At 44.5% G+C, this 24,386-nt stretch overlaps 1 protein-coding gene across 1 annotated transcript in view; it reads left to right on the top strand.

The window, feature by feature from the left end:
- Nucleotides 1–24,386, top strand: part of HIP1 (huntingtin interacting protein 1) — a 169,913-nt gene that overhangs the window by 137,267 nt on the left and 8,260 nt on the right. The window contains exons 26-32 of the mRNA XM_082432304.1: nt 5,275–5,375; nt 6,060–6,165; nt 7,618–7,741; nt 8,190–8,251; nt 11,011–11,119; nt 11,884–11,957; nt 12,311–24,104. Coding sequence (XP_082288430.1) covers nt 5,275–5,375; nt 6,060–6,165; nt 7,618–7,741; nt 8,190–8,251; nt 11,011–11,119; nt 11,884–11,936 — 555 coding nt within the window. The 3' untranslated portion in view covers nt 11,937–11,957; nt 12,311–24,104. The remainder of the gene's footprint in view (nt 1–5,274; nt 5,376–6,059; nt 6,166–7,617; nt 7,742–8,189; nt 8,252–11,010; nt 11,120–11,883; nt 11,958–12,310; nt 24,105–24,386) is intronic.

Raw genomic sequence — 24,386 nt, 5'->3', positions numbered from 1 at the left:
GGGAATCCAGCCCCACCCATCAGCACTCAAGCGGATTAAAGTTTTACTGAGCTCTGCCCACCAGAGCAACAGTCAGCTCTACCCACCACCAGTCCCTCCCATCAAGCCTCTTAGATAGCCTCATCCACCAGAGGGCAGACAGCAGAAGCAAGAAGAACTACAATCCTGCAGCCTGTGGAACAAAAACCACATTCACGGAAAGATAGACAAGATGAAAAGGCAGAGGGCTGTGTACCAGATGAAGGAACAGCTCTACAACAAATGCTAAAGGAGCTTCTCTAAGTGGGAAACACAAGAGAAGAAAAGGACCTACAAAAACAAACCCAAAACAATTAAGAAAATGGTCATAGGAACATATATATCGATAATTACCGTAAGCGTGAATGGATTAAATGCTCCAACCAAAAGACACAGGCTTGATGAATGGATACAAAAACAAGACCCATATATATGCTGTCTACAAGAGACCCACTTCAGACCTAGGGACATATACAGACTGAAAGTGAGGGGATGGAAAAAGATATTCCAGGCAAATGGAAATCAAAAGAAAGCTGGAGTAGCAATACTCATATCAGATAAAATAGACTTTAAAATAAAGAATGTTACAAGAGACAAGGAAGGACACTACATAATGATCATGGAATCAATCCAAGAAGAAGAGATAACAATTATAAATATATATGCACCCAACATAGGAGGACCTCAATACATAAGGCAACTGCTAACAGCTATAAAAGAGGAAATCGACAGTAACACAATAATAGTGGGGGATTTTAACACCTCACTTACACCAGTGGACAGATCATCCAAAATGAAAATAAATAAGGAAACAGAAGCTTTAAATGACACAATAGACCAGATAGATTTAACTGATATTTATAGGACATTCCATCCAGAAACAACAGATTACACTTTCTTCTCAAGTGCGCATGGAACATTCTCCAGGATAGATCACATCTTGGGTCACAAATCAAGCCTCAGTAAATTTAAGAAAATTGAAATCATATCAAGCATCTTTTCTGACCACAATGCTGTGAGATTAGAAATGAATTACAGGGAAAAAAACGTAAAAAACACAAACACATGGAGGCTAAACAATACGTTACTAAATAACCAAGAGATCACTGAAGAAATCAAAGAGGAAATCAAAAAATACCTAGAGACAAATGACAATGAAAACACAATGATCCAAAACCTATGGGATGCAGCAAAAGCAGTTCTAAGAGGGAAGTTTATAGCTATAGAAGCCTACCTCAAGAAACAAGGAAAATCTCAAACAATCTAACCTTACACCCAAAGGAACTAGAGAAAGAAGAACAAACAAAACCCAAAGTTAGCAGAAGGAAAGAAATCATAAAGATCAGAGCAGAAATAAATGAAATAGAAACAAAGAAAACAATAGCAAAGATCAATAAAACTAAAAGCTGGTTCTTTGAGAAGATGAACAAAATTGATAAATCTTTAGCCAGACTCATCAAGAAAAAGAGGGAGAGGAATCAAATCAATAAAATCAGAAATGAAAAAGGAGAAGTTACAACAGACGCCGCAGAAATACAAAGCATCCTAAGAGACTACTACAAGCAACTCTATGCCAATAAAATGGACAACCTAGAAGAAATGGACAAATTCTTAGAAAGGTATAACCTTCCAAGACTGAACCAGGAAGAAATAGAAAATATGAACAGACCAATCACAAGTAATGAAATTGAAACTGTGATTAAAAATCTTCCAACAAACAAAAGTCCAGGACCAGATGGCTTCACAGGTGAATTCTATCAAACATTTAGAGAAGAGTTAACACCCATCCTTCTCAAACTCTTCCAAAATATTGCAGAGGAAGGAACACTCCCAAACTCATTCTATGAGGCCACCATCACCCTGATACCAAAACCAGACAAAGATACTACAAAAAAAGAAAATTAAAGACCAATATCACTGATGAGTATAGATGCAAAAATCCTCAACAAAATACTAGCAAACAGAATCCAACAACACATTAAAAGGATCATACACCATGATCAAGTGGGATTTATCCCAGGGATGCAAGGATTCTTCAATATACACAAATCAATCAATGTGATACACCATATTAACAAGCTAAAGAATAAAAATCATATGATCATCTCAATAGATGCAGAAAAAGCTTTTGACAAAATTCAACACCCATTTATGATAAAAACTCTCCAGAAAGTGGGCATAGAGGGAACCTACCTCAGCATAATAAAGGCCATGTACGACAAACCCACAGCAAACATCATTCTCAATGGTGAAAAACTGAAAGCATTTCCTCTAAGATCAGGAGCAAGACAAGGATGTCCACTCTCACCACTATTATTCAACATAGTTTTGGAAGTCCTAGCCATGGCAATCAGAGAAGAAAAAGAAATAAAAGGAATACAAATTGGAAAAGAAGACGTAAAACTGTCACTGTTTGCAGATGACATGATACTATACATAGAGAATCCTAAAAATGCCACCAGAAAACTACTAGAGCTAATCAATGAATTTGGGAAAGTTGCAGGATACAAAATTAATGCACAGAAATCTCTTGCATTCCTATACACTAATGATGAAAAATCTGAAAGAGAAAATAAGGAAACACTCCCATTTACCACTGCAACAAAAAGAATAAAATACCTAGGAATAAACCTACCTAGGGAGACAAAAGACCTGTATGCAGAAAACTATAAGACACTGATGAAAGAAATTAAAGATGATACCAACAGATGGAGAGATATACCATGTTCTTGGATTGGAAGAATCAATATTGTGAAAATGACTATACTACCCAAAGCAATCTACAGATTCAATGCAATCCCTATCAAATTGCCAATGACATTTTTTACAGAACTAGAACAAAAAGTCTTAAAATTTGTATGGAGACACAAAAGACCCCGAATAGCCAAAGCAGTCTTGAGGGAAAAAAACGGAGCTGGAGGAATCAGACTCCCTGACTTCAGACTATACTACAAAGCTACAGTAATCAAGACAATATGGTACTGGCACAAAAACAGGAACATAGATCAGTGGAACACGATAGAAAGCCCAGAGATAAACCCACGCACCTATGCTCAACTAATCTATGACAAAGGAGGCAAGGATATACAATGGACAAAAGACAGTCTCTTCAATAAGTGGTGCTGGGAAAACTGGACAGCTACATGTAAAAGAATGAAATTAGAACACACCCTAACACCATACACAAAAATAAACTCAAAATGGATTCGAGACCTAAATGTAAGACCAGACACTATAAAACTCTTAGAGGAAAACATAGGAAGAACACTCTTTGACATAAATCACAGCAAGATCTTTTTTGATCCACCTCCTAGAGTAATGGAAATAAAAACAAAAATAAACAAATGGGACCTAATGAAACTTCAAAGCTTTTGCACAGCAAAGGAAACCATAAACAAGACGAAAAGACAACCCTCAGAATGGGAGAAAATATTTGCAAACGAAGCAATGGACAAAGGATTAATCTCCAAAATATATAAACAGCTCATGCAGCTCAATATTAAAGAAACAAACAACCCAATCCAAAACTGGGCAGAAGACCTAAATAGACATTTCTCCAAAGAAGACATACAGATGGCCAAGAAGCACATGAAAAGCTGCTCAACATCACTAATTATTAGAGAAATGCAAATCAAAACTACAATGAGGTATCACCTCACACCAGTTAGAATGGACATCATCAGAAAATCTACAAACATCAAATGCTGGAGAGGGTATGGAGAAAAGGGAACCCTCTTGCACTGTTGGTGGGAATGTAAATTGATACAGCCACTATGGAAAACAGTATGGCGGTTCCTTAAAAAACTAAAAGTAGAATTACCATATGATCCAGCAATCCCACTACTGGGCATATACCCAGAGAAAACCATAATTTAAAAAGACACATGCACCCCAGTGTTCATTGCAGCACTATTTACAATAGCCAGGTCATGGAAGCAACCTAAATGCCCATCGACAGACGAATGGATAAAGAAGGTGTGGTACATATATACAATGGAATATTACTCAGCCATAAAAAGGAACGAAATTGGGTCATTTGTTGAGATGTGGATGGATCTAGAGACTGTCATACAGAGTGAAGTAAGTCAGAAAGAGAAAAACAAATATCGTATATTAATGCATATATGTGGAACCTAGAAATATGGTACAGATGAACCGGTTTGCAGGGCAGAAGTTGAGACACAGATGTAGAGAACAAACATATGGACACCAAGGGGGGAAAGCTGTGGGGGGGTGGGGATGGTGGTGTGATGAATTGAGCGATTGGGATTGACACTGATGTGGATAAAATTGATGACTAATAAGAACCTGCTGTATAAAAAAATAAATAAAATTCAAAAAATAAAAAAGAACAAAGCTATATCTGCTTTGGTGGCGCTTTTTATCAGTCTGAGAGGTGATGTTTTCTGCCCCCAAAATAGAAAGAGGGACTGAGCAAGGAGTATCTGTAGATTCTCAGACTGTCAGGTACTTCTGAAGCATAAAAGCATTTTAAAATTCCAAGTAGGAATTACTATATTTTTCTTTCAGTTTTATTGAGATACAATTGACACACAGCGCTGTATCAGTTTAAGGTGTACAACATAATGCTTTGACTTACGCATATGAAGCAATTATCCCAGTAAGTTTAGTGAACAAGTGTCATCTCTTATAGATACAAAATGAAAGAAACAAAAAAAGTTTTTTCCTTGTGATGAGAACTCTTAGGATTTAGTCTCAGTATCTTTCATGTATAACATACAGCAGTGTTCATTATATTTATCATGTTGTACATTACATTCCTAGTACTTATTTATGTTATAACTGGAAGTTACACCTTTTGGCTCCCTTCCTCCAATTCCCTCCCCCACCCCTCAGCAATTATTTTTTTAATCACTCACTGTGTTCTCACTGTCCTCTTTTGGCAAATCACAGAGAGCGGCTAGACTCCCCTCAGATCATAAGTTATTTGTATATATATATAAATAATATATATATTCTTATATATACAATATAGAGATATTGGGATGTGATAGAAATGCTATAGGCTTTGGAGTCAGAAAAGCCTAGGATTTATTTCCATTTATTTCCTGCGTATCCTTAGGGAAAGTATTTTTGCCACTCTGAATGTTAGTTTTCTCATCTGTAAAAATGGGAATAATAATGCTCACCCCTCGAGGTTACTGTGAAGACTGCATGGGATAATATATATAAAAGCACCTGGCACATAGTAGGCACACAATAAAAGATAGCTAATAGTATTTTTCACTTCCCTAGGGTACAGCATCCCCTAAAGAGTTTTATGCCAAGAATTCTCGATGGACGGAAGGACTTATCTCAGCCTCTAAAGCTGTGGGCTGGGGAGCCACTGTCATGGTGTAAGTATCCATCCATCCCAAGGCTCCTCACCTTCACCCTGCTTTCCAGTGATCCACCCCAGAGAACAACTAAGGGGAAAAATCTGCCCCCTAGAAATGAACTGTTGATAGGGAAGTTAATAGGACTGAAAGTTTAAAAGGGAGTCTGGGTCTGAATATAAGAAGATGTGGTACATATATAGAATGGAATATTACTCAGCCATAAAAAGGAACAAAACTGGGTCATTTGTAGAGACGTGGATGGACCTAGAGACTGTCATACAGAGTGAAGTAAGTCAGAAAGAGAAAAACAAATATTGTATATTAACGCATATATGTGGAATCTAGAAAAATGGTACAAATGAACTGGTTTGCAAGGCAGAAATAGAGACACAGATGTAGAGAACAAACGTATGGACACCAAGGGGGGAAAGCGGGGGGTGGTGGTGGTGGGATGAATTGGACGATTGGGATTGACATGTATGCACTAATATGTATAAAATAGATAACTAATAAGAACCTGCTGTATAAAAAAAATAAATTTCAAAAAAAAAAAGAGTCTGGGTCTCCTGGAGCAACACAGGGGGTGGGGCAGGCAGGCTGGGCTCCCTGTCTGCCAGGGTGATGAGAGTGATCTAAAGGTGAGATCATTAGGGGTTGCAGCTGTCAGTTTCATAACCCATCTGGTTGTCTCCTGACTCTCAGGGATGCAGCTGATCTGGTGGTACAAGGCCGAGGGAAATTCGAGGAGCTGATGGTCTGTTCGCATGAAATTGCTGCTAGCACCGCCCAGCTTGTGGCTGCATCCAAGGTAGGACCTGTGTTGGGCTCCCCAGGACACTGTAAGTTCTGACTGGGTTAGAAAATATACCTGGACCATGGCACTGGCCCCAAGAACTGATTATTTATCCAGCATCCAGGTAAGTTGAGTCCCAGATAAAAATTCTGCCTCCAAGGGTCCCCTAAAAGCCTTTCGGCAGGGAGCCCCTCTAACCCACCTCTCCACGTGCATGCCTTTTGGCTTCATCATTTTTATTGCAAGTGGCCTTTAAGGGTTCAGCCATGCCGACCTCTGATGAGCAATCGTACATTCAAGGAGCGCTCAAATAAGGAAAATGCTGGCCCAGTAAGCTGGTTACCTGGCTTGGCTCTGCAGTTCCACAGTTAATGTCTGCCTCTCTTCAAAAGGGTCCAGGGCTTCCCTGGTGGCGCAGTGGTTGAGAATCTGCCTGCCAATGCAGGGGACACGGGTTCGAGCCCTGGTCTGGGAAGATCCCACATGCCGTGGAGCAACTAGGCCTGTGAGCCACAACTGCTGAGCCTGCGCATCTGGAGCCTGTGCTCCTCAACGGGAGGGGCCGCGATAGTGAGAGGCCCGCGCACCGCGATGAGGAGTGGCCCCCGCTTGCCGCAACTAGAGAAAGCCCTTGCACAGAAACGAAGACCCAACACAGCCATAAATTAATAAATTAATTAATTTAAAAAAAAGAAAAAGGGTCCAAATTTGAACCATTGCCCCAGCTAATCCTAATGCAAAGCTCATCACCAAAATCCTTCCATGAGTTGTAGAGTTCCCCGGGGAGTGTTCTTTTACTGTCCTTATTTATTGTTGTCCCAAAATAAGTGATAAAGCTAGAGTTCGAGGCCACCAAGCAAATAAGCCAGGAATGATTGTTTTTTTAGTTTATTTATTTAATTTATTTATTATTTTTGGCTGCGTTGGGTCTTCGTTGCTGCGTGCAGGCTTTCTCTAGTTGCGGCAAGCGGGGGCTACTCTTCGTTGCGGTGCGCGGGCTTCTCATTGCAGTGGCTTCTCTTGTTGCGGAGCATGGGCTCTAGGCACGCGGGCTTCAGTAGTTGTGGCTCGCAGGCTCCAGTAGTTGTGGTTTGCGGGCTTCAGTAGTTGCGGCTCACGGGCTTCAGTAGTTGTGGCTTGCAGGCTCTAGAGCGCAGGCTCAGTAGTTGTGGCACACGGGCTTAGTTGCTCCGCGACATGTGGGATCTTCCTGGACCAAGGCTCAAACCCGTGTTCCCTGCACTGGCAGGCAGATTCTTAACCACTGCGCCACCAGGGAAGCCCCAGGAGTGATTTTTGATATTAGAGAGAGATGCCAGGAGTTGACCCCCTAGGTAGCGATTTTTGAGAAGTTGATTGGTGACCACAACAGAGCCCATATATTTGTCAAGAACCATCAGACCGACTATCTGATTCCATCCTTGCTGCTGTATGTTGTGTGACCCTAAATCTGCTTGGTCCTGGCAGGTGAAAGCGGATAAGGACAGCCCAAACCTGACCCAGCTGCAGCAGGCCTCTCGGGGCGTGAACCAGGCCACCGCCGCAGTTGTGGCCTCAACCATTTCCGGCAAATCACAGATCGAGGACACAGGTAGCCTTTCAGAAGCAATGCTTTTCTCGTCCATCCTATGTGGCTGTTCATTACATTCTTCTCCACGATTCCGATTTCCCACAGTCCTGTTTCCAAATTCTCTCTTATTTTTCATCTTTGTACATTCAAACTTACCTTCTCAAAAGTTGAGACACCACATAAGCATGCTATTGATGACTCTAGGGACAGGCCTTAGCTAGATTTTCCATTTGGCTATTTCTCTGAATTCAGAGAAATGACTCCACAGGCCTGATTGTCCACTGGGGTGGGGTCTGACCCTAGTTACCCTGTCATTGCCTTCCTCCCTCTCCACCCCTCACTTACATTCACGCGTGTGTTGGTAAATGACAAACCAAGCATTTCAGCAGAGCGTTGGCACCGGCCGCCTCTCAGGTAAGTGTCAGCTGGGGTGTCATTCGACAAGACCCTCCTATTTCCATTATTGCAGACAGCATGGACTTCTCGAGCATGACGCTGACCCAGATCAAACGCCAGGAGATGGATTCCCAGGTAGGAACTCCCATCTCTAAGTCTGGTCAGACTCTATTGCCTATGACACTGACCCCAAATATTATTCCCATGGGGAGAAGTCAGAGAGAAACTCGCGGGGGAAATGAACACAGAGGTACATATCACCCCAAGAATGAACGTAAGTGATGCTGGAAGAAACAGCGGAGGTGGACAGAGGTGATTAGTAAAAATCAGAATCTTAACTCTTGCCCACCCGTCTTAGTCTGGCATCCCTCAAAATGTTATCAGCTCTCTCCTAAGCAGACCATAAACTGGTATTTAATAGTCTTACATTGACAATTTTTTGAAAACTTTCAATATGAATTATTTGTATATGACCTTCAGTTTTTTTTTTTTTGAAAAGTCAATCCACTGTTAACCCATCAAAGGCAATGCCATTTCTCAGTTTTAGTAAAGTTATGCCGTGCAAAATAGGATCCTGGAAAATATCTGACATCCTTGTTCTAGAATTTCTGGTCACAGGCCTGGGGTAAAGTCCAGATTGAGACTGGTGAAGTCTATAGGTGGGTCACTCAGGACTTTTAGGAAAAGTCATGTGCCAGATGTCTGTAGACACTGAAAGAACTGGGCTGAGGCCTGAGTCTCCTCCACTTACACCCTCCTGTTTACTGTTCTCATCCCGTCCCTCTTGACTTTAAATACCATCTATATGCCGATAAATACCCCATTCTTCTCCCCAACTTAGGTCCCCACGTTCTTCTCTTTGAGCTCTGTACTTGCTCAATTGCCTACGTGATGTCTCCACTTCATGCCCAAGAAGTACAGGCATCCAGACTTAATGTGTCCAAAACAGGTCTCTTGGTTTCCCTCTCACCCACATCTGTCCCTCCCCTGGTTTTCTCCATCGCAGTAAATGGCACCACCACCACCCACCTGAGTGCTGAGCCCCAAACCTGGGAGTCGTCCTTGGTTCCTCTCCCTCCCCCTCCACATGCAGCCTACCAGCAAGTCCTGTCAACTCTCAGTCTCTAAAACATAGCCTTAACCTTTCCACTCTTCCATCTCCCTAACCTAGTCTAAGCCACTTGTCTCTGCTGAGCTACTGCAGAAGCAGCTTACCTATATTGTATGCAAGTATGTGTTTTAGAATTATCCCGTGGCGGGGCAGGGAGAACAGGAAAGAGTATTGCTGAGACAAGTCTGGCCACGAGTTGGTAGTTGATGGAACAACATGAAAGGCACATGGTGGGGTTCACTGTACCAGTCTCCATCCTTCTGTATATGTTTTACATTTTCCATAATAAAAAGTTTAAAAAGCACAAAATACGAGCCACCTTACTGAGTCTAGTTGCTTCCACTCTGCCCATCTTCAATGCATTCAGCCTCGACATATTGTAAAAATGTAAATGACGACATGTCAGTTCCGCATCTTCCACTGGCTTCCTTTGGACTTGGAGTAACACCCAGACTCCTTCCCCTGGCCCGTGGGCCGCAGGCGTAATGATCCTTGCCTATTTCTCCAACCTCACCTCATGACTCTCTCCCGGTCGAAAGTTACTTCCTGAGAGTAGCCTTTGCTGCTCACCCTTAGTCTTTATCACTAAGTCGCCCTGTGTCATTTGCTTTATGATCGGGTCTTTTCTCGTTCATTAGTTTGTCTCTTCCCCCCGTGAGGTAAGCAGGGACCTTGTCTGTCCGTGCACCACGTGTCTCCAGCACCTGTAACAGAGCCTGGGGTCCATTATGGGTGCTCAAAACTATTTCTTGCAATAATAAATAAAATAATTAATGAGGAGGAGGAATAGCCAAGAGCCAACCCTTCCTTTAGCGAGATTGTACCTTTTCCTGCACAATAATAACCCTAAGTTATACCAACCCCTCAAAAATGCCAGAACCATTGTATTTGGTTCCTGCCTAGACTTCCAGAGAACTGGGGTTGAAGGAGATGGGTTACAACTGGATTAGAATGTATCATATAGACAGACTAAACATGAGAGTTGTCCTTTTCTTTCCATTTCTCCTCTTTTTATTTATTGAAATAGAGTTGACGTACACTGTTAGATTAGTTTCAGGTATACTACATAGTGATTTGACATTTGCATACATCACGAAATGATCATCACAATAAGTCTAGTAATCATCTGTCTCCATACAAAGTTATTACAATAATACTGACCATATTCCTTATGCTGTATATTATATCCTGTGACTCATTTATTTTATAACTGGAGGTTTGTACCTCTTAATCCCCTTCACATATTTCACACCCCCCAACCTTCCCTCCACTCTGTCAACTACCTGTTTATTCTCTGTATCTGTGAGTCTCTTTTCATGTTATTTTGTTTGTTTTGTTTTTTAGATTCCACATTTAGGTGAGATCATATGGTGTTTGTCTTTCTATGACTTACATCACTTTTCAGAATACCTTCTAGATCTATCCATGTTGTTGCAAATGGCAAGATTTTGGGGGTTTTTTTTAATAGCTGAGTAGCATGTTTTTAGTTAGTGATTTATCAGAGAGAGGAACGTAAGATAAGCCCTACTCCCAATTAGGCATTTGGACCGTAAAGTATCATTCATTTCCAGTAGAGGGTCCCAGTGAGAAAGCATAAAAGCCATTGCGATAGATGGATGAACGAGAGGATGGAAAAATTAGAACAGAGACAAGGGTGAAATTGGGGACTGGGTAAGCGATGGATAACATAGACAATGAGTCCTGGACCACCGAGGAAAGGGATTAGGTTGACGTGAGACCGTTCTCAGGTCCCTGCTCAAAGCAAAGGCCACTTTCCCCACAGGTTAGGGTGCTGGAGCTAGAAAACGAACTGCAAAAGGAGCGTCAAAAACTGGGAGAGCTTCGGAAAAAGCATTACGAGCTCGCTGGTGTCGCCGAGGGCTGGGAGGAAGGTGAGCCTGGCCGAGGACTGGCACAGCCCCCAGGGAGGGAGGTGGGGGGCTGCTGTGTGATGAGGGCCTCCCCCTCCCATACAGCGGAACCAGGAACTTCTCCCTCCTCCCTTCTATTCACAGGGCATCTTTTTTCTCCAGTGATGAATAACCCGCAAGCCCCAAACTGGGGTACATTGTGGTGACTAGAAAGCTTTTGTGGTCATCTTTCAAGACCTGAATGTTGACCAGTAGACTGAATGGTCACTCATTCACCCCATTGCCTTCCAGACCCAGTTAGCCTGGTTTTTCTCCCCAGGAGTTTAGTTTCAGGCCAGCATCAAGTTGAGTAGTGAATGAATGAATAGTGGTCAGTGAAGGTCCAGCAGACAGGGCAAGTGAAATCCAAGCTTCTGGCTGCCTAGAGCCAGCGATGGGTAGCAATGGCGAGAGATAGAAAGGGTCAGGGGCTAGAAACAGTGTTGAGTGGAGTAAGGTTCACCCCACCAGCCCAGGGACTGTTGGTCGCCCGGAGTCTGTGCGGGCTGCTTTTCTGAACATCCAAAGGGGCCAACTTGATCACAAGCAAGATCGTGATTCTCACTGGGCTCACTGACTCTGGGAACCCAGAACAGATGCCGCCCAGACATTCCTGGACACCTGACGCAGGAATAGGTGGTTAGGATTATGTATTTTAGAGCCCAACCTGGCGGCCGTTTCTGTTGGCTAGATGAGTGCGTGCGTGCACCAAACACTATGAAACATAAGTGACTGTTGTCTTTTAGGAACAGAAGCATCACCACCTACGCTGCAAGAAGCGATCACCGAAAAAGAATAGAGTCACACCGACGTCCCACAGGTCAGAGTGTAAATCCTTGCTGCCCATCTGTGTGTGTGTGTGAGACTCCCCCAGTCACGTGCCAGACCCTGGGGGTCCACGCCACGCCCGTCATCCAGTGCTGAGGACCTGCCCGGCCTTCCAGAGACTCCCTCCACAGCCCATGTTCTGTGTTCTTTCACTACCCGCCACCGACCGCCAAGAAGAGGGGAGCCCAGGGCCACCCTGACAGAGGGGACCTCCTTCCAGGTCCTGCCTGTTTTACCCCCAACAGTTGGTGTCCTTGTTGGGGGGTGGGGTGGGAGGCTTGTTGCTACCGCTGTTGAGCTGGAGAGCGAAGATCTTACGCGTTTTCTTTTCTGTTTTCTTCTCAGCCTTTTCCGTTTCATCATTTGCACAAACTTGTGAACACTGGGGGACTGGTGGATTCCAAACCGTGACCCGACCCTGAGGCTGCACGGAGTCGGAAGAAGAGCAGGAGTGTCCTGGCTGAGAACGCCAAGGCAGTGCCCCCCTCTTTTGGCAGTTCCATGGATTCCCACTGCTTCTCATGGTGGTTGGGTCTTTTTTTCCCAAGTTTCACTCACATAGCCAACACTCCCAGGGGATCGCCCCTGAAGCCCTGAGCTATTGGGGGCCCCTAACCACAGCAGCTCACAGCAATGGTGCTGCCTAGGCTTCGCCACGGTGCTCCCCGCCGGCCCCCCGAGCCAAGTGTCCTGCTGAGCGAGTATGGGTCGGCCGAGGCCACTCCCCGGGGTCGGGTGGAAGGAGAGCGAGTGCCTTGCCTTCTAAAGCTGGAGCCCAGCCGAAAGCCTCTGCCCGCCTTCACAAGTGAGCGGTGACAGAGAGAGGGAGAGGAAGGGTGCACACAGCCCAGGTCTTCAGGAGACCACCTTTCTTGGAAACTCCTTGTGACCGGGCTGAAAAGCCTTATCCCATGCTTGAACCCAGCCGGTGAGAGTAGCCACACTTCCTCCCCCCGGAAGGAATCTTCCATGGCCCCTCAAGTTGACACCTCCCTTCATACCCAGGCAGGGCCCTAAGAGGGAACACGTGAGGGGTTTCCAATCCCTTTCTCCAAATGTCTGCCTTGGCATCCTCTTGAATCTCAAGAAGATAGTTCCATGTTCTACCTAATCGACAGACCCAGAAGATCAGGCCAACTTGCTCCCAGCAGGAAAGACCCTGGGCTTGGTTTGGTACCTTGAATATTATGACTAATCCCCATCAGCAGCAGTGCTGGCAGCAAGCAGGATTTCGGGTGTGACTATGGCTAGGCTTGCGTTGCTGCCTGAGTACATCCGCCTTCAAGAATCGGAAACAAGACCTAGAGGCCATCCCGATCTGTCGTTGCCGGTTTGGATCTTGAAGCAAGAAAGTTCCTCAGAGCATCTGGGTCACGGAAAACAAGAGAGGGGGACTACTGGCTCTGACCCCTTCCAACCACACATCCCGGGCCCTGGCTGCCTTGCAGACAGGATGAGGACAGAAGGAGCATGAATGATGTCCTGGAGATGGGCGGCCCGCCAGCACTTCTTCACCTCCAGATGGACCCCAGCATTTAAGTGACCTTCCCATCTTGGACAAACAATGTCTTCCTTTATCTGTAGCGATTCATAGGTAGTAGCCAACAAGCACTTCCCAGGACCTGTCCCCAGGGACCATTGCTGAGTGTCGCTACGTGACAGGTTGTGAGACTCTCATTTGATCACTGTGAATCAACTCTCTCTCCTTCCTAAGCCCCCACCGCCAACTCCCTTTCTCTGCAATTTCTAACTAGGGCACTCAAAAAGCTGCGTCCCATTAGCTCAGATTATGAGACTCAGATGTGTGATCTCCATACTGGGCTAACGAGATAGCAGCAGTAGAAATTGACTGGTCTTACGTTTACTGCTTCTTTGTGCTCAACTATTTTTCCACCCAAGCCTCAGAAGGAATGATGTGTAGCACCCCTGGCCCAGCTGTGCCAGTTAAGCCAATTGGTGTGTTCTCAGCGTGGGTCAACATTTCCAAAGGTGGCTGGTCCTCACTTCCAGAATCTCAGCCATTCAGACTATTGTGCTCCAAATTACCAATGGGGGAAAAATCTAGTATATGGGACCAGATTAGGATTCCCTGAGTAACACTCCCTCTAAAAAGAAGCCACAGTCATTTTTAAAACCTTCATGGGCTTCTCCGGAGTAATAAAACAGTTAAGAAAGCACTTAAACAGGAACACAGGCTAATTCAGTCTCACATGAGGAAATATATGTCAGAATTAGTATAATTACTTTCATAATCGCTTGACTTAGAAGCTAGTCCGTTCTCTAGCGCAAATCAAAATGTCGTACCTTGGCTACTCTAAAAATGAGTGTGCTATCCTGGGTGTGAAATGCCTTGGTTAAAACAGGAATCACATCCTCAGGCTAAAAATGAACCTCACAGCCTTTTAAATTAGTCACTGAACATCATTCGTGACTTGAGTCTCATGGGTCAGTGTAAATGGGTCAGAGCAAGGCAGGGCAACAATGAAGTGATGGCTTAGGGTTGATGAGAGGCCGAAATACAGCCGTATCCAGTATTTTAATTGTGTAGCACAGTGTCTCGTATCTCTAGAGTAAGGAAGGATATGAGTGTACATAATAAGGAACAAAAATTGAAGGACAGACCTACCTTTGTGGGGTTATTTATATCTGAGCACGGAGTTTCAATGAGACTCGAATTTAGATTGTTTGCTGATTCTGCTGCCCACAGCAGGATCCCTAGGATCCTACCTGAATTTGAGTCCCTGACCCAGTGGCTGGAAGAACCATTGTCCAGAGCATCCTTTCTTGGAAGTGTCTGAGCTGCCAAGGCAGACAGCAGGGTTTACACCGGGTACCACGGGGATCACAAGCGCGTGTCTCCAGGCCGGTTGGTTTGCTTCGGCCTCTCACTGAGAAGCCGGTTCTGGGCTCGCACCTGGGTGCTGCTGCCTGCTTCTTGGGCAGCTCCTTAGTCTGGATCTCCTGGCTCCACTTACCTTGGTCTTTACCAAGTGGTGATATTCTTGCTACCTTCTACCACCTTTCTGCGTCTCTGGAAATCCTTTCTGCCAGTGAAAGCCTTCAGTCCTGGCATTGGCCTTCCAACCAGACTGGCTTTGCCCTCTCTCCACCATCCTCGGTCCTCCAGAGACCGCGCTGCCTGTTGCATAGAAAACCACCACCTCGGGCCTGCCAGCCATCAACACAGCAAACCGGGCCAGCTGTCTACTGCTCACATCTCCCAGGTCCAGACCAAATACAGGATTAGCAACCCACAGTGGCAACTTGGCCTCTCACCCCAGGAGCCAAAGCAACATGAAACAATTGGTCAAACATCGTTGGGTCCGATTCTGAGAGTAGGTGATTTCCAGACATGTCTTTCAGGTGACCCTCAACTACCTCAGGTTTGAAGGCCCTAAATTAGGCTGATTACTACTCACAGGGACAAACTGAGGGGGTTCAGATAAATCTTGGTGATAATGCAATTGTCTCAAACTTACAACAAACTCTCACATTTAGGTTTTCAGGGATGGGATTGGGTTTTTTCTTCTGTTTTTAACCTTTTCCCCAATTTTCCATTAGAATAGTTCCTATAAATGAATTTCATTTTTCACTGAGTGCCTACCTTCCCAGGGCAGGTAGCCACTGGCTTTGTTTCCTTCCAACAGTACTTTTATTATGGTATTAAGACTTTTCTTTGTATAATACGTTGCATCTGTGTTTTCAATTTTTCAATAAATATTTCAACCTGGCAATGGAGAGTAGTGGTGATAACTGACCAATCAAAGTGGTTTTGAGGTCTGGGGTTTCAGTGAAAAGCCTACATTGATATCCCAAGGTTCACTGAATCCACTTAGCTCTGCACCTCTGCAGAATATGTCTTAAAAACAGGACATTTTCTGAAGCGTAGAACTATTGCATTTCCCTTGCTACTCTAGAAAAAAGAAACATTAGTTTGCACCCCTTAGCACTTTTCCATCCTCTGTACACTCTCTTGTCCTTGGGAGTGATCAAACAGACAGTGTCTAAGTGTTCAATATAGTACTGTAATTTATCTAGGAGGCCAGGTCACTGCATGAAATATGGGGTCTTGAGCTATGTATATTCCCTTCTCCACCCTGAAGATGTAAAAATAATCTGCCATCTTAAAGATGCATGGGGCGAATTCTGCTCAGGGCCAGAAGCTGCCAATCATAAGGGGATTCAGAGCAAGCCAGTCACAGCTACCAGAGGATTTGCAGAGGGAGCTGGCAGAATGGGGCTGGCTGCATGGTGACTTTCCCTGGCAGGATCGTCTGTAACCTCATGCTGCCAGTGTGTTAAGCCCAGGGGGCCTGCAAGGGAGGAAGGGAGATGGGGAAGGCCTGGGGTTGGCAATCAGGAGAATTGCCCAAATGACTCATAAAGGACAGAGAGAATGAAGCAAGCCATCGGTAGAGTCTATAACTAAGGAGGTCAAATAACCAGGAAAACTGAAGGAAAACAGTGTTGAAAGTGCCCAGTGGGGAAGATGATCTGGATGAATACAGAAAATGGGAAACACTCGCCTACAGCTGTGTTTTTCTGCTCTCTCTAGCAGGATACAAAGGTGAGCCCGCTCCATTTGAAGCCCCGCTGATAGAATGGACGGTTCTTGCTCACAGCCCTCTTGCATGTCACTCCTGCAGCTTGAGTGTGAAACTGAGAGGTCCAGAAAGCCAAGCAGAGGACTACCTGGAGAAAACAGGGGCCCCAGGCTTTGAAGTGCCTTCTCCCGAAACCTGCACATGACGTTGACCAGATGCCCCAGAGGCTCTGGTACTTACCCCCTTAGGGGTCTTCCCGGGGCCCTGTGGCCAGGCCCCAGTTCTAAGAGGGCAGCCTGGGTGGCTGGTCACTCTGGCCAGTGGAGTATTTCTTGCGGGGAATCGTGAGATCAGGCCACCAGAATGTTTTATGGCTAACAAGCGATAAGGAAGGAAGGAGGGGGAGTTAGGGTTTATACAGACAGGAGCCACATTTGTTTGGGACCCAGGGGTGGCCCTGGCAAAGTGAAAATGAACAAAGGGTTGAAATGGGCAAGTGGGAGGGTAGCCTAGATGAAATTGAAGCCAAGGGCATATAGCCAAAATATCCTACATACCATACTGTTGTGATTTAAAGCCAGTGAGGTTTAATCGTGCTCACCATGGCTGTACTCAGCCTCTAACACATTACCCAACGTACGTTTAAACATTTTGGAGTGAATGAACTCTTTTTACACCACATTCTTAGTTATACACATATTTTATGCATCCGTTCATTGTGCAGGCTCTGAAATTTCCAGTGAAGCCTTTCTGTTCCCTGTCCTTACATTAACATATTCATTAATCGTTGTTAAGTGTCTACCCTACCAGGCACTGGGAACACAGTGGAGAGCAAAAATAGACGCAGTCCCGCCCTTCTGGAGCTTACAGGCTATGGGAGGAGACAAATAGGATAATCAAATAATCACAGTAACAAGTGTGTAACGACAACTGGAGGAAGTGCAGTAAAGGAACGGGACAGAGTTCTCTGAGAGCATGTAAGGATGCCACTGGGGTGGGGTACAAAGGGAATTTCGTTTTTACCTGGACTGTTTTCTTTTGATGGGGTTCAGGACATGCTACCCCCAAACATAGCACTTTGGCCTATGGTATATTTGAAACTGAAGGAAATTGAGAATGGCATATGGAGGAGGGACTTTATGAACTTCCTCTGAAGCAGATCATGTGAGAGGTGCCCTCCTTGTACCCAGAGGAAAGGAACCTCCTTATCTCCACGTGAGGGATGCCGAGAGGAATCTGAGCAGACCTCGCTGTTTCCCCAGTTTCCTACGCTCAGCTCATGTCCTTTCGTCCTCTCCCATTTTCCCTTAATTCTCCGCTCTTTATCCAATCGAGCATAAAAACACTCAGGTGTGACTGCCTCTTCAGGTCTTCATTCCCTCATGAAGGCTCCCACATCACATAGAACTTACATCAAAGACATTTGTGTGCTTTTCTCTTGTTAGTCTTTTGTTACAAGGGCCCCAGCTGCGAACGTAGAAGGGTAAAGGGAAATGACCTTTTCCCTCTGTTGTAGTTTCTGGCAACCACAGAGGGATGGCTGGGACACCTCATTGGATCTGGGGCCTGTAGATAGGATCCTGGGAAAACTAACCAAAACCAGTGAAAGGTAAGAATGTACTACCAAAGTCAGCTCTCCCAGATCTCCATCTGTAGGGCCCAGTTGAGAGAGGAAGGTAAAAAATATCTCCTTGTCCCTTCCTTTTCAAATTCAGATTAGCACGAGAAAAACATTTGTCAAAATTAATTCTTTGGATTGTGGGACTTCCCTTGTGGTCCAGTGGTTAAGACTCTACACTCCCAATGCAGGGGGCCCGGGTTCGATTCCTGGTCAGGGAACTAGATCCCACATGCATAACCCCAACTAAGAAGTCTGCATGCCACAACTAAAGATCCCACAGGCCGCAACGAAGATCCCATGTGCCACAACTAAGACCAGGCACAGCCCAAATAAATAAATAAATAAATATTTTTAAAAAATTATTTGGATTGTGACTCTGATTAAATTTGGTTTGGGGGACCCATTGGTTGTTGATCTTGCTCTCCTGTTTGTCAGCTCCTGCTTTCCTGTTTGTCTTGTTTTGTGTCCTGGGGGCTTGTCTTGGCTTTCCTCCTGCCAAAGCATGAAAATTGTCAGTTCTTGCCTGTGCAGGAGGCCAACCAGCGGGTAGGGTCCCCAAGAATATGGCTGCACAGAAATGTGGGCTGCACCTCATTTGCAGCTAACATCCTGCCAATTGTTCCCAGCTCTCTGGGGGAAACAATGATCTTTCTTTCTTTCTTTTGGCTTTCTTTGGGAGTGGCTCCAGATCATAGGAGGACTGCATACTTGCACCCTCTGTGCGGAGGCCTCTTGTGTCCTCTGTTAGATCATAAACAGCTTTTACTGGTTTTGGTTTTGAGTCAGTTGGCATAGGTATGACTTTGGTTTTAAAAAAGAAAAAAAGGAGGGGGTAGTCAACACTGCCAGGAATATTTGTTGTTTATCTCAGCTGATGATAAGATATTTGAAAGAATTTTTTTCGAGGGGAGTTCCCTGGCGGCTTCGTGGTTAGGACTCGGTTTCATTGCCATGGCCTGGGGTCAGTCCCTGGTTGGGGAACTAAGATTCCTGCAAGCCACGCCAAAAAAAAAAATTTTTTTTTAACGAGCTCTGTTGTCAGAAGTTGGCTTAATTGGAAGCTGATATTCAGACCCTGATAGGAGCTGTTTTTTAAGGCGTCTCTTGTTTGTGTGGCCCTGCTGCTCCCTGGGAACTGCTGTCAACTGAAACCCCCTTCTCGAGCCCCTGCCAACTGTATGGTGCACCAGACCCGTCTTCCTCCTTTTTTTTTTTTTTAATGTTTTTTTAATTTAATTTTATTTATTTATTTGTGGCTGCATTGGGTCTTCGTTGCTGCGCGCGGGCTTTCTTCTAGTTGCGGCGAGTGGGAGCTGCTCTTCGTTGGGGTGCGTGGGCTTCTCATTGCGGTGGCTCCTCTTGTTGTGGAGCACCGGCTCTACCCGCACAGGCTTCAGTAGTTGTGGCTCGCAGGCTCTAGAGCGCAGGCTCAGTAGTTGTGGCACACGGGCTTAGTTGCTCCGCGGCATGTGGGATCTTCCCGGACCAGGGCTCGAACCCGTGTCCCCTGCATTGGCTGGCGGATTCTTAACCATGGCGCCACCAGGGAAGCCTTGTCTTCCTCCTTCTTGTTGACATGATGCTGCTGAGGATAATTGGATCGTCACTGGATTCTTTGGGAAACATAAGATCTCCCCGAACTGGCCCCTCTTCAACCTCTCCCTTGCCATTGCTTCTGCTTCTTTTTCCCCTGTGCCTTCTTTGATCTTCCATCACTTCCCTTGAGTCCTCTGCTGTGACTCCCTTCAAGCCCCTGGCTCCTCCATCCTTCTGTCCACCTCTGCCAGACCTTGTTATACACCAGCCCCTCAGCCACTTGAACTTTAGGCCCCTGCTCTCAAGGGACTGAGGGTCCCCCAGAAGCAACTACCTGAGGCTGGAAAGGAAAAAGGCTAATTGCAAAAAGGCTGAATATTTTATCCACTCAGATGAGCTTTGGAGACATCCAGACAGCCCCTAGATGTCTCCTCAGTCACTCACCTAAGGCGTAGTTCTCAGCCTCCATAAGATTACCTATCAGGTCAAGTGAAAATCCTAGAAACTTGCTCCACAAATATTGATAAAAAGAATTAGCCCTCATATTGAGCAGGTAACCTCAACTTGTCCCATTTGCCAGAAACACAATTTGGTTAAAAATATAAAGTAGGTATAGGGACTTCCCTGGTGGTCCAGTGGTTAAGAATCCACCTTCCAATGCAGGGAACGTGGGTTCGATCCCTGGAACTAAGATCCCACATGCTGCGGGGTAACTAAGCCCGTGCACTCTAGAGCCTGCACACCACGACTAGAGAGAAGCCTGTGCGTCACAACAAAGATCCTGCGTGCCGCAACTAAGATCCAACTCAGCCAAATAAATATTTTAAAATATATATATAAAGTAGGTATAAACCAGTGAGTTTGTATTACTAACTTTTACTGACTCATGCTTAAAATTATAAAATGAAAGCTCTAGGATCACTGCATTTGTCTGTATGTGTATGTCTATGCATGTATGTTATGTATAGGTGATATTTTTCTACCTTTGGATGGTATTACCAAATTAGTTATAAAATCCATTAAAGAAGTTCTATTTGAATTGGCTTAGAGATAAATGAGTGAGAAGTATAGAAACTAACCCAATTTTTTTTTTAAGTTCACATGATCTGGGATAAATATTTGGTAAATAAAGCTAGTCTTAAAATTGTTGGCAAAATAAAAATGGGCATGTCTTTGGAGTTGTCAGCATTAAATATAATGCAGACATACAATTTTTTCCTACCTAGGTTTATACTAAGTCAAACAAGATTAAGTTATCTCTACTAGATACTTAAGATTATAAAACTATAAATCCAACCTAAGAACAATATTCACAATAGAAATGAATTGCTTGATGTGTCAAGCATGGCAATTTAAAAAAAATTATGTTTAACTTTGAAGGCTCTTTGCTTCTGTGATATTTTTGATACGTGCCTGATTTGTCAACAAGAAAAATAACTTGAGATGATGGCTAGCTTTGTTTATTGTCTCATGACATTTTCACAAGCAAGTCAAGCATTGCTAATTCAAAAGTGTTAAGAACAAGAGAATTAAATAGACACGAATGAAAAAAGTTTATAAACTTTTCAACAATAATTTTGTTTTCTAATATGTCTACTTAAAAATAGGTTCAAAAACCTTTTGACAACTTGAAACCTTAAAGCTGTTCTAAGTTAAGTGATATTCAAGGAATATCTAGATCATTTCCAAATAAGGTAAAATACTGAAACATTAATTGCTGACCATAAGTTTATATATTTGGGGCTTCTTAAATTCTACAGAGACAAAAGATATTCGGGTTTATTAGTGAACATGAATTTTGCCACATGGAAAATTGTACTGTGACAACAAGATCCTACTGTATAGCACAAGGAACTATCTTCAGTATCCTGTAATAAACCATAATGGAAATGAATAGGAAAAAGAATATGTATATATACGTATAACTGAATCACTTTGCTGTACACCAGAAACTAAGACAACATTGTAAATCAACTATACTTCAATTTTTAAAAATTGAAAATTATACTATAAGGAAACATATACCCATAAAAAATTATGAGACAGTATATTTGTAAAATGTATTAATCTTCTACAGAATGATAGTATGTGGCAGACAGTTCACAATTGCTTACTTCCTAGTGTTCACAGAAAAATAAAGATTATTAATGGGTAAAAATTATAATCAACATATGTAAATGAAACTACTAGAAACCATAAGGATGAAGTGAAACAGCTATATATGCCAAACATGCAAAGTATGAAGGACATATTTTTGTTAAGGGAAAAAGAGAAATTCTGTCCTAAAATAGAATGACTGGTTGTTCTAGAATGAGGTGGAGGAAAAGAGTAGGACAAAACCTAAATGGATTTTTTTTTTTAATTGTTGAAGATTTGTGGAAAAGGAATCTTATTTTGTGTCGTCAAAGCTGGCTAAGATTGGACAGATTTATTTATAAGGTTTTTTTTTAATTAGCTTTAGTGTTAATTGTACACTGATACACACCTAAAATTTGGTTTTCTCTCTCTGTTAAAATGACAAAGATTTCTTAGATTATTGGTCTGTTCTTAATAAGAAATTGTAAAAAGAAAAAAAGAAAAGAAAAGAAAAAAGATTTATCTTTTAAGTAATCTGCCTGGGAAACCAGATTTTGTGTTTTGTAATTATTTTCTGTGCTTCATGTTGTCTTTATCAGGTCTTTGATTGAGTCTTCTCAGTATCAAGAGAGCTAAGTTTTGTTCACACCCATGTGACCTTCTGTATTTGCCTTTAAAATCTTTTATTGTCACTTTGGTTAAATAGATGACTAAGGGACTTCCCTGGTGGTGCAGTGGTTAAGAATCCGCCTGCCAATGCAGGGGACACAGGTTTGAGCCCTGGTCCGGGAAGATCCCACATGCCATGGAGCAACTAAGCCCGTGTGCCACGACTACTGAGCCTGCACTGTAGAGCCCGTGAGCCACACCTACTGAAGCCCGCGTGCCACAACTACTGAAACCCGTGCACCTAGAGCTTGTGCTCCGCAACAAGAGAAGCCACCTCAGTGAGAAAGCCCGCGCGCAGCAACGAAGAGCCAATGCAGCCAAAAGTAAATAAATAAATAAATTTATATATATATATAAAAAATACAGATGCAAAGTAGATGTAGGTGAGATCACTTACCAAAAGTAGAGTGGGATTGAGTGGAAAGTTTGTGGCAGACCATAGGAAGTTTGGGGGAAATGTAGTTAATAGGACAGCAAGGTCACAAGAATGGATAAAAGAACTTGCAGTCTACAGTAGGAAGGAGCACAAAGCTGTGAGAAAGCACACATTTGTGGAGGAGTGAGAGCACCGTTCTTTGCTTTTCACCAGCCATGTTTGGAATCTCTGCAGCCAGACTGGAGAAAGCACACAGCCTGGTTTAGCGAGGGATGGAAACTGGCAAAAAGGGCAAAGTGAAAAATCACTGAGGTCAGAGTTTAAATAATTGGTCATAATATCCAAGCTACTTGGGGACAGAAGAGAAGCCCAGAATGCTGCTGGTTAGAGCAAGAGCGCCCTACAGGCTGGATTAAGGATGAAAGTGTATTTGAAGTAGAACTGGAGGAATGTGAACTATTCTCAATAAAATGAAGGCGCGAGAGGAGTGACAGAATCAGAGTTTGAAGGAATTTCAGAGTTTGAAAGCCACCAAAAGGGCTTTTCTTTAACCCTCAGACTAGTAGAACAGGTATTAGCTGTTCAGTTTGGGCTAGATCTTGTAATAGAATTATTGTAATGGAGGAAATCCTCTTAGCAATTGTTTAAATAAGTGCCGGTTCTAAATGCACCGTTTTCCAGGCAGTCTTTATAACGATCTGAGTAGCTTACAAAGAACAAAACAAAATCCAGCCAGCCAACCATGGGGAATCTCCAGCTGTGTGCGGGTGCGGGTGCCCTCTTCCTGGCGGGGGTGGGGTGGGGTGGGGGGTTGTCCCAGAAAAACCTTGCACCTGCAAAGGGCAGAGCAGAGAGGGGATTAGGGCTCTCAAAGAGCCACAGCCTTGGAGGAACTCACACTGTAGGGAGCGTGGGTTACTGGGACTGAGTAGATGCCCCCTCCTGTAGAAAAGAGTCACTGAATAGGATTCCCCCGGTCTGCAACGTGGTGATGCAGCGAGCCTCACCAAGCGCTCTTCCGGCTTCCACCTAAGACTCTGCCCGCCCACTGCGGGCGGAGAGTGGCCTACCCCGTTGCCTGGCAACCGGCTGCGTCTCGCCCCTCAGGCGGGAGTCGCCCACAGTGACGTATGATGCGCGCAGAGCATGCTGGGACCACGCGGTTTCGGGCTGCCTCTGGGCGGTTTGGTCCCGGAGGCCGGGGACAGGTCCTCGCGGCCCAGACTGGCACACGTCGGGCCCTCGCGGGCCGCAGCCGCCTGGGCTGCCCTGTTGCGGGAGCCGTGGCCCGGCCATCACCTGGAGGTGCGCAGTCGGGTAAGCCCCTTACACGCCCTCAGGCCGCCTAGGCCCTGGGCGTCTCCCAGGCTCCTCTCTGAGCTGGTCACCCGCGGCTTCTGACTCCGACAAGGTGGTGGACGCAGAGCCGTGTGTGTGTGGGGGGGGGGGGGGGGGGAATGGTGAAACACGTCAAATTTACAAGGCAGTTCAGCGCGTAGTCGGTGCACAGCATTTGTTGCTTAGTGATCGCCCCAGCCGTTCTTTCTTGGTCTTCGTCACTGGTTTCCATGCTCCCGCCTTGTGGGTCCCAAGATGGTG

The sequence above is a fragment of the Balaenoptera physalus genome (assembly GCF_965194825.1).
Source record: "Balaenoptera physalus genome assembly, chromosome: 16".
Lineage (NCBI taxonomy): Eukaryota > Metazoa > Chordata > Mammalia > Artiodactyla > Balaenopteridae > Balaenoptera > Balaenoptera physalus.
The sequence above is the reverse complement of the archived record's forward strand: the minus strand, read 5'-3'. Positions and strand labels throughout refer to the sequence as shown.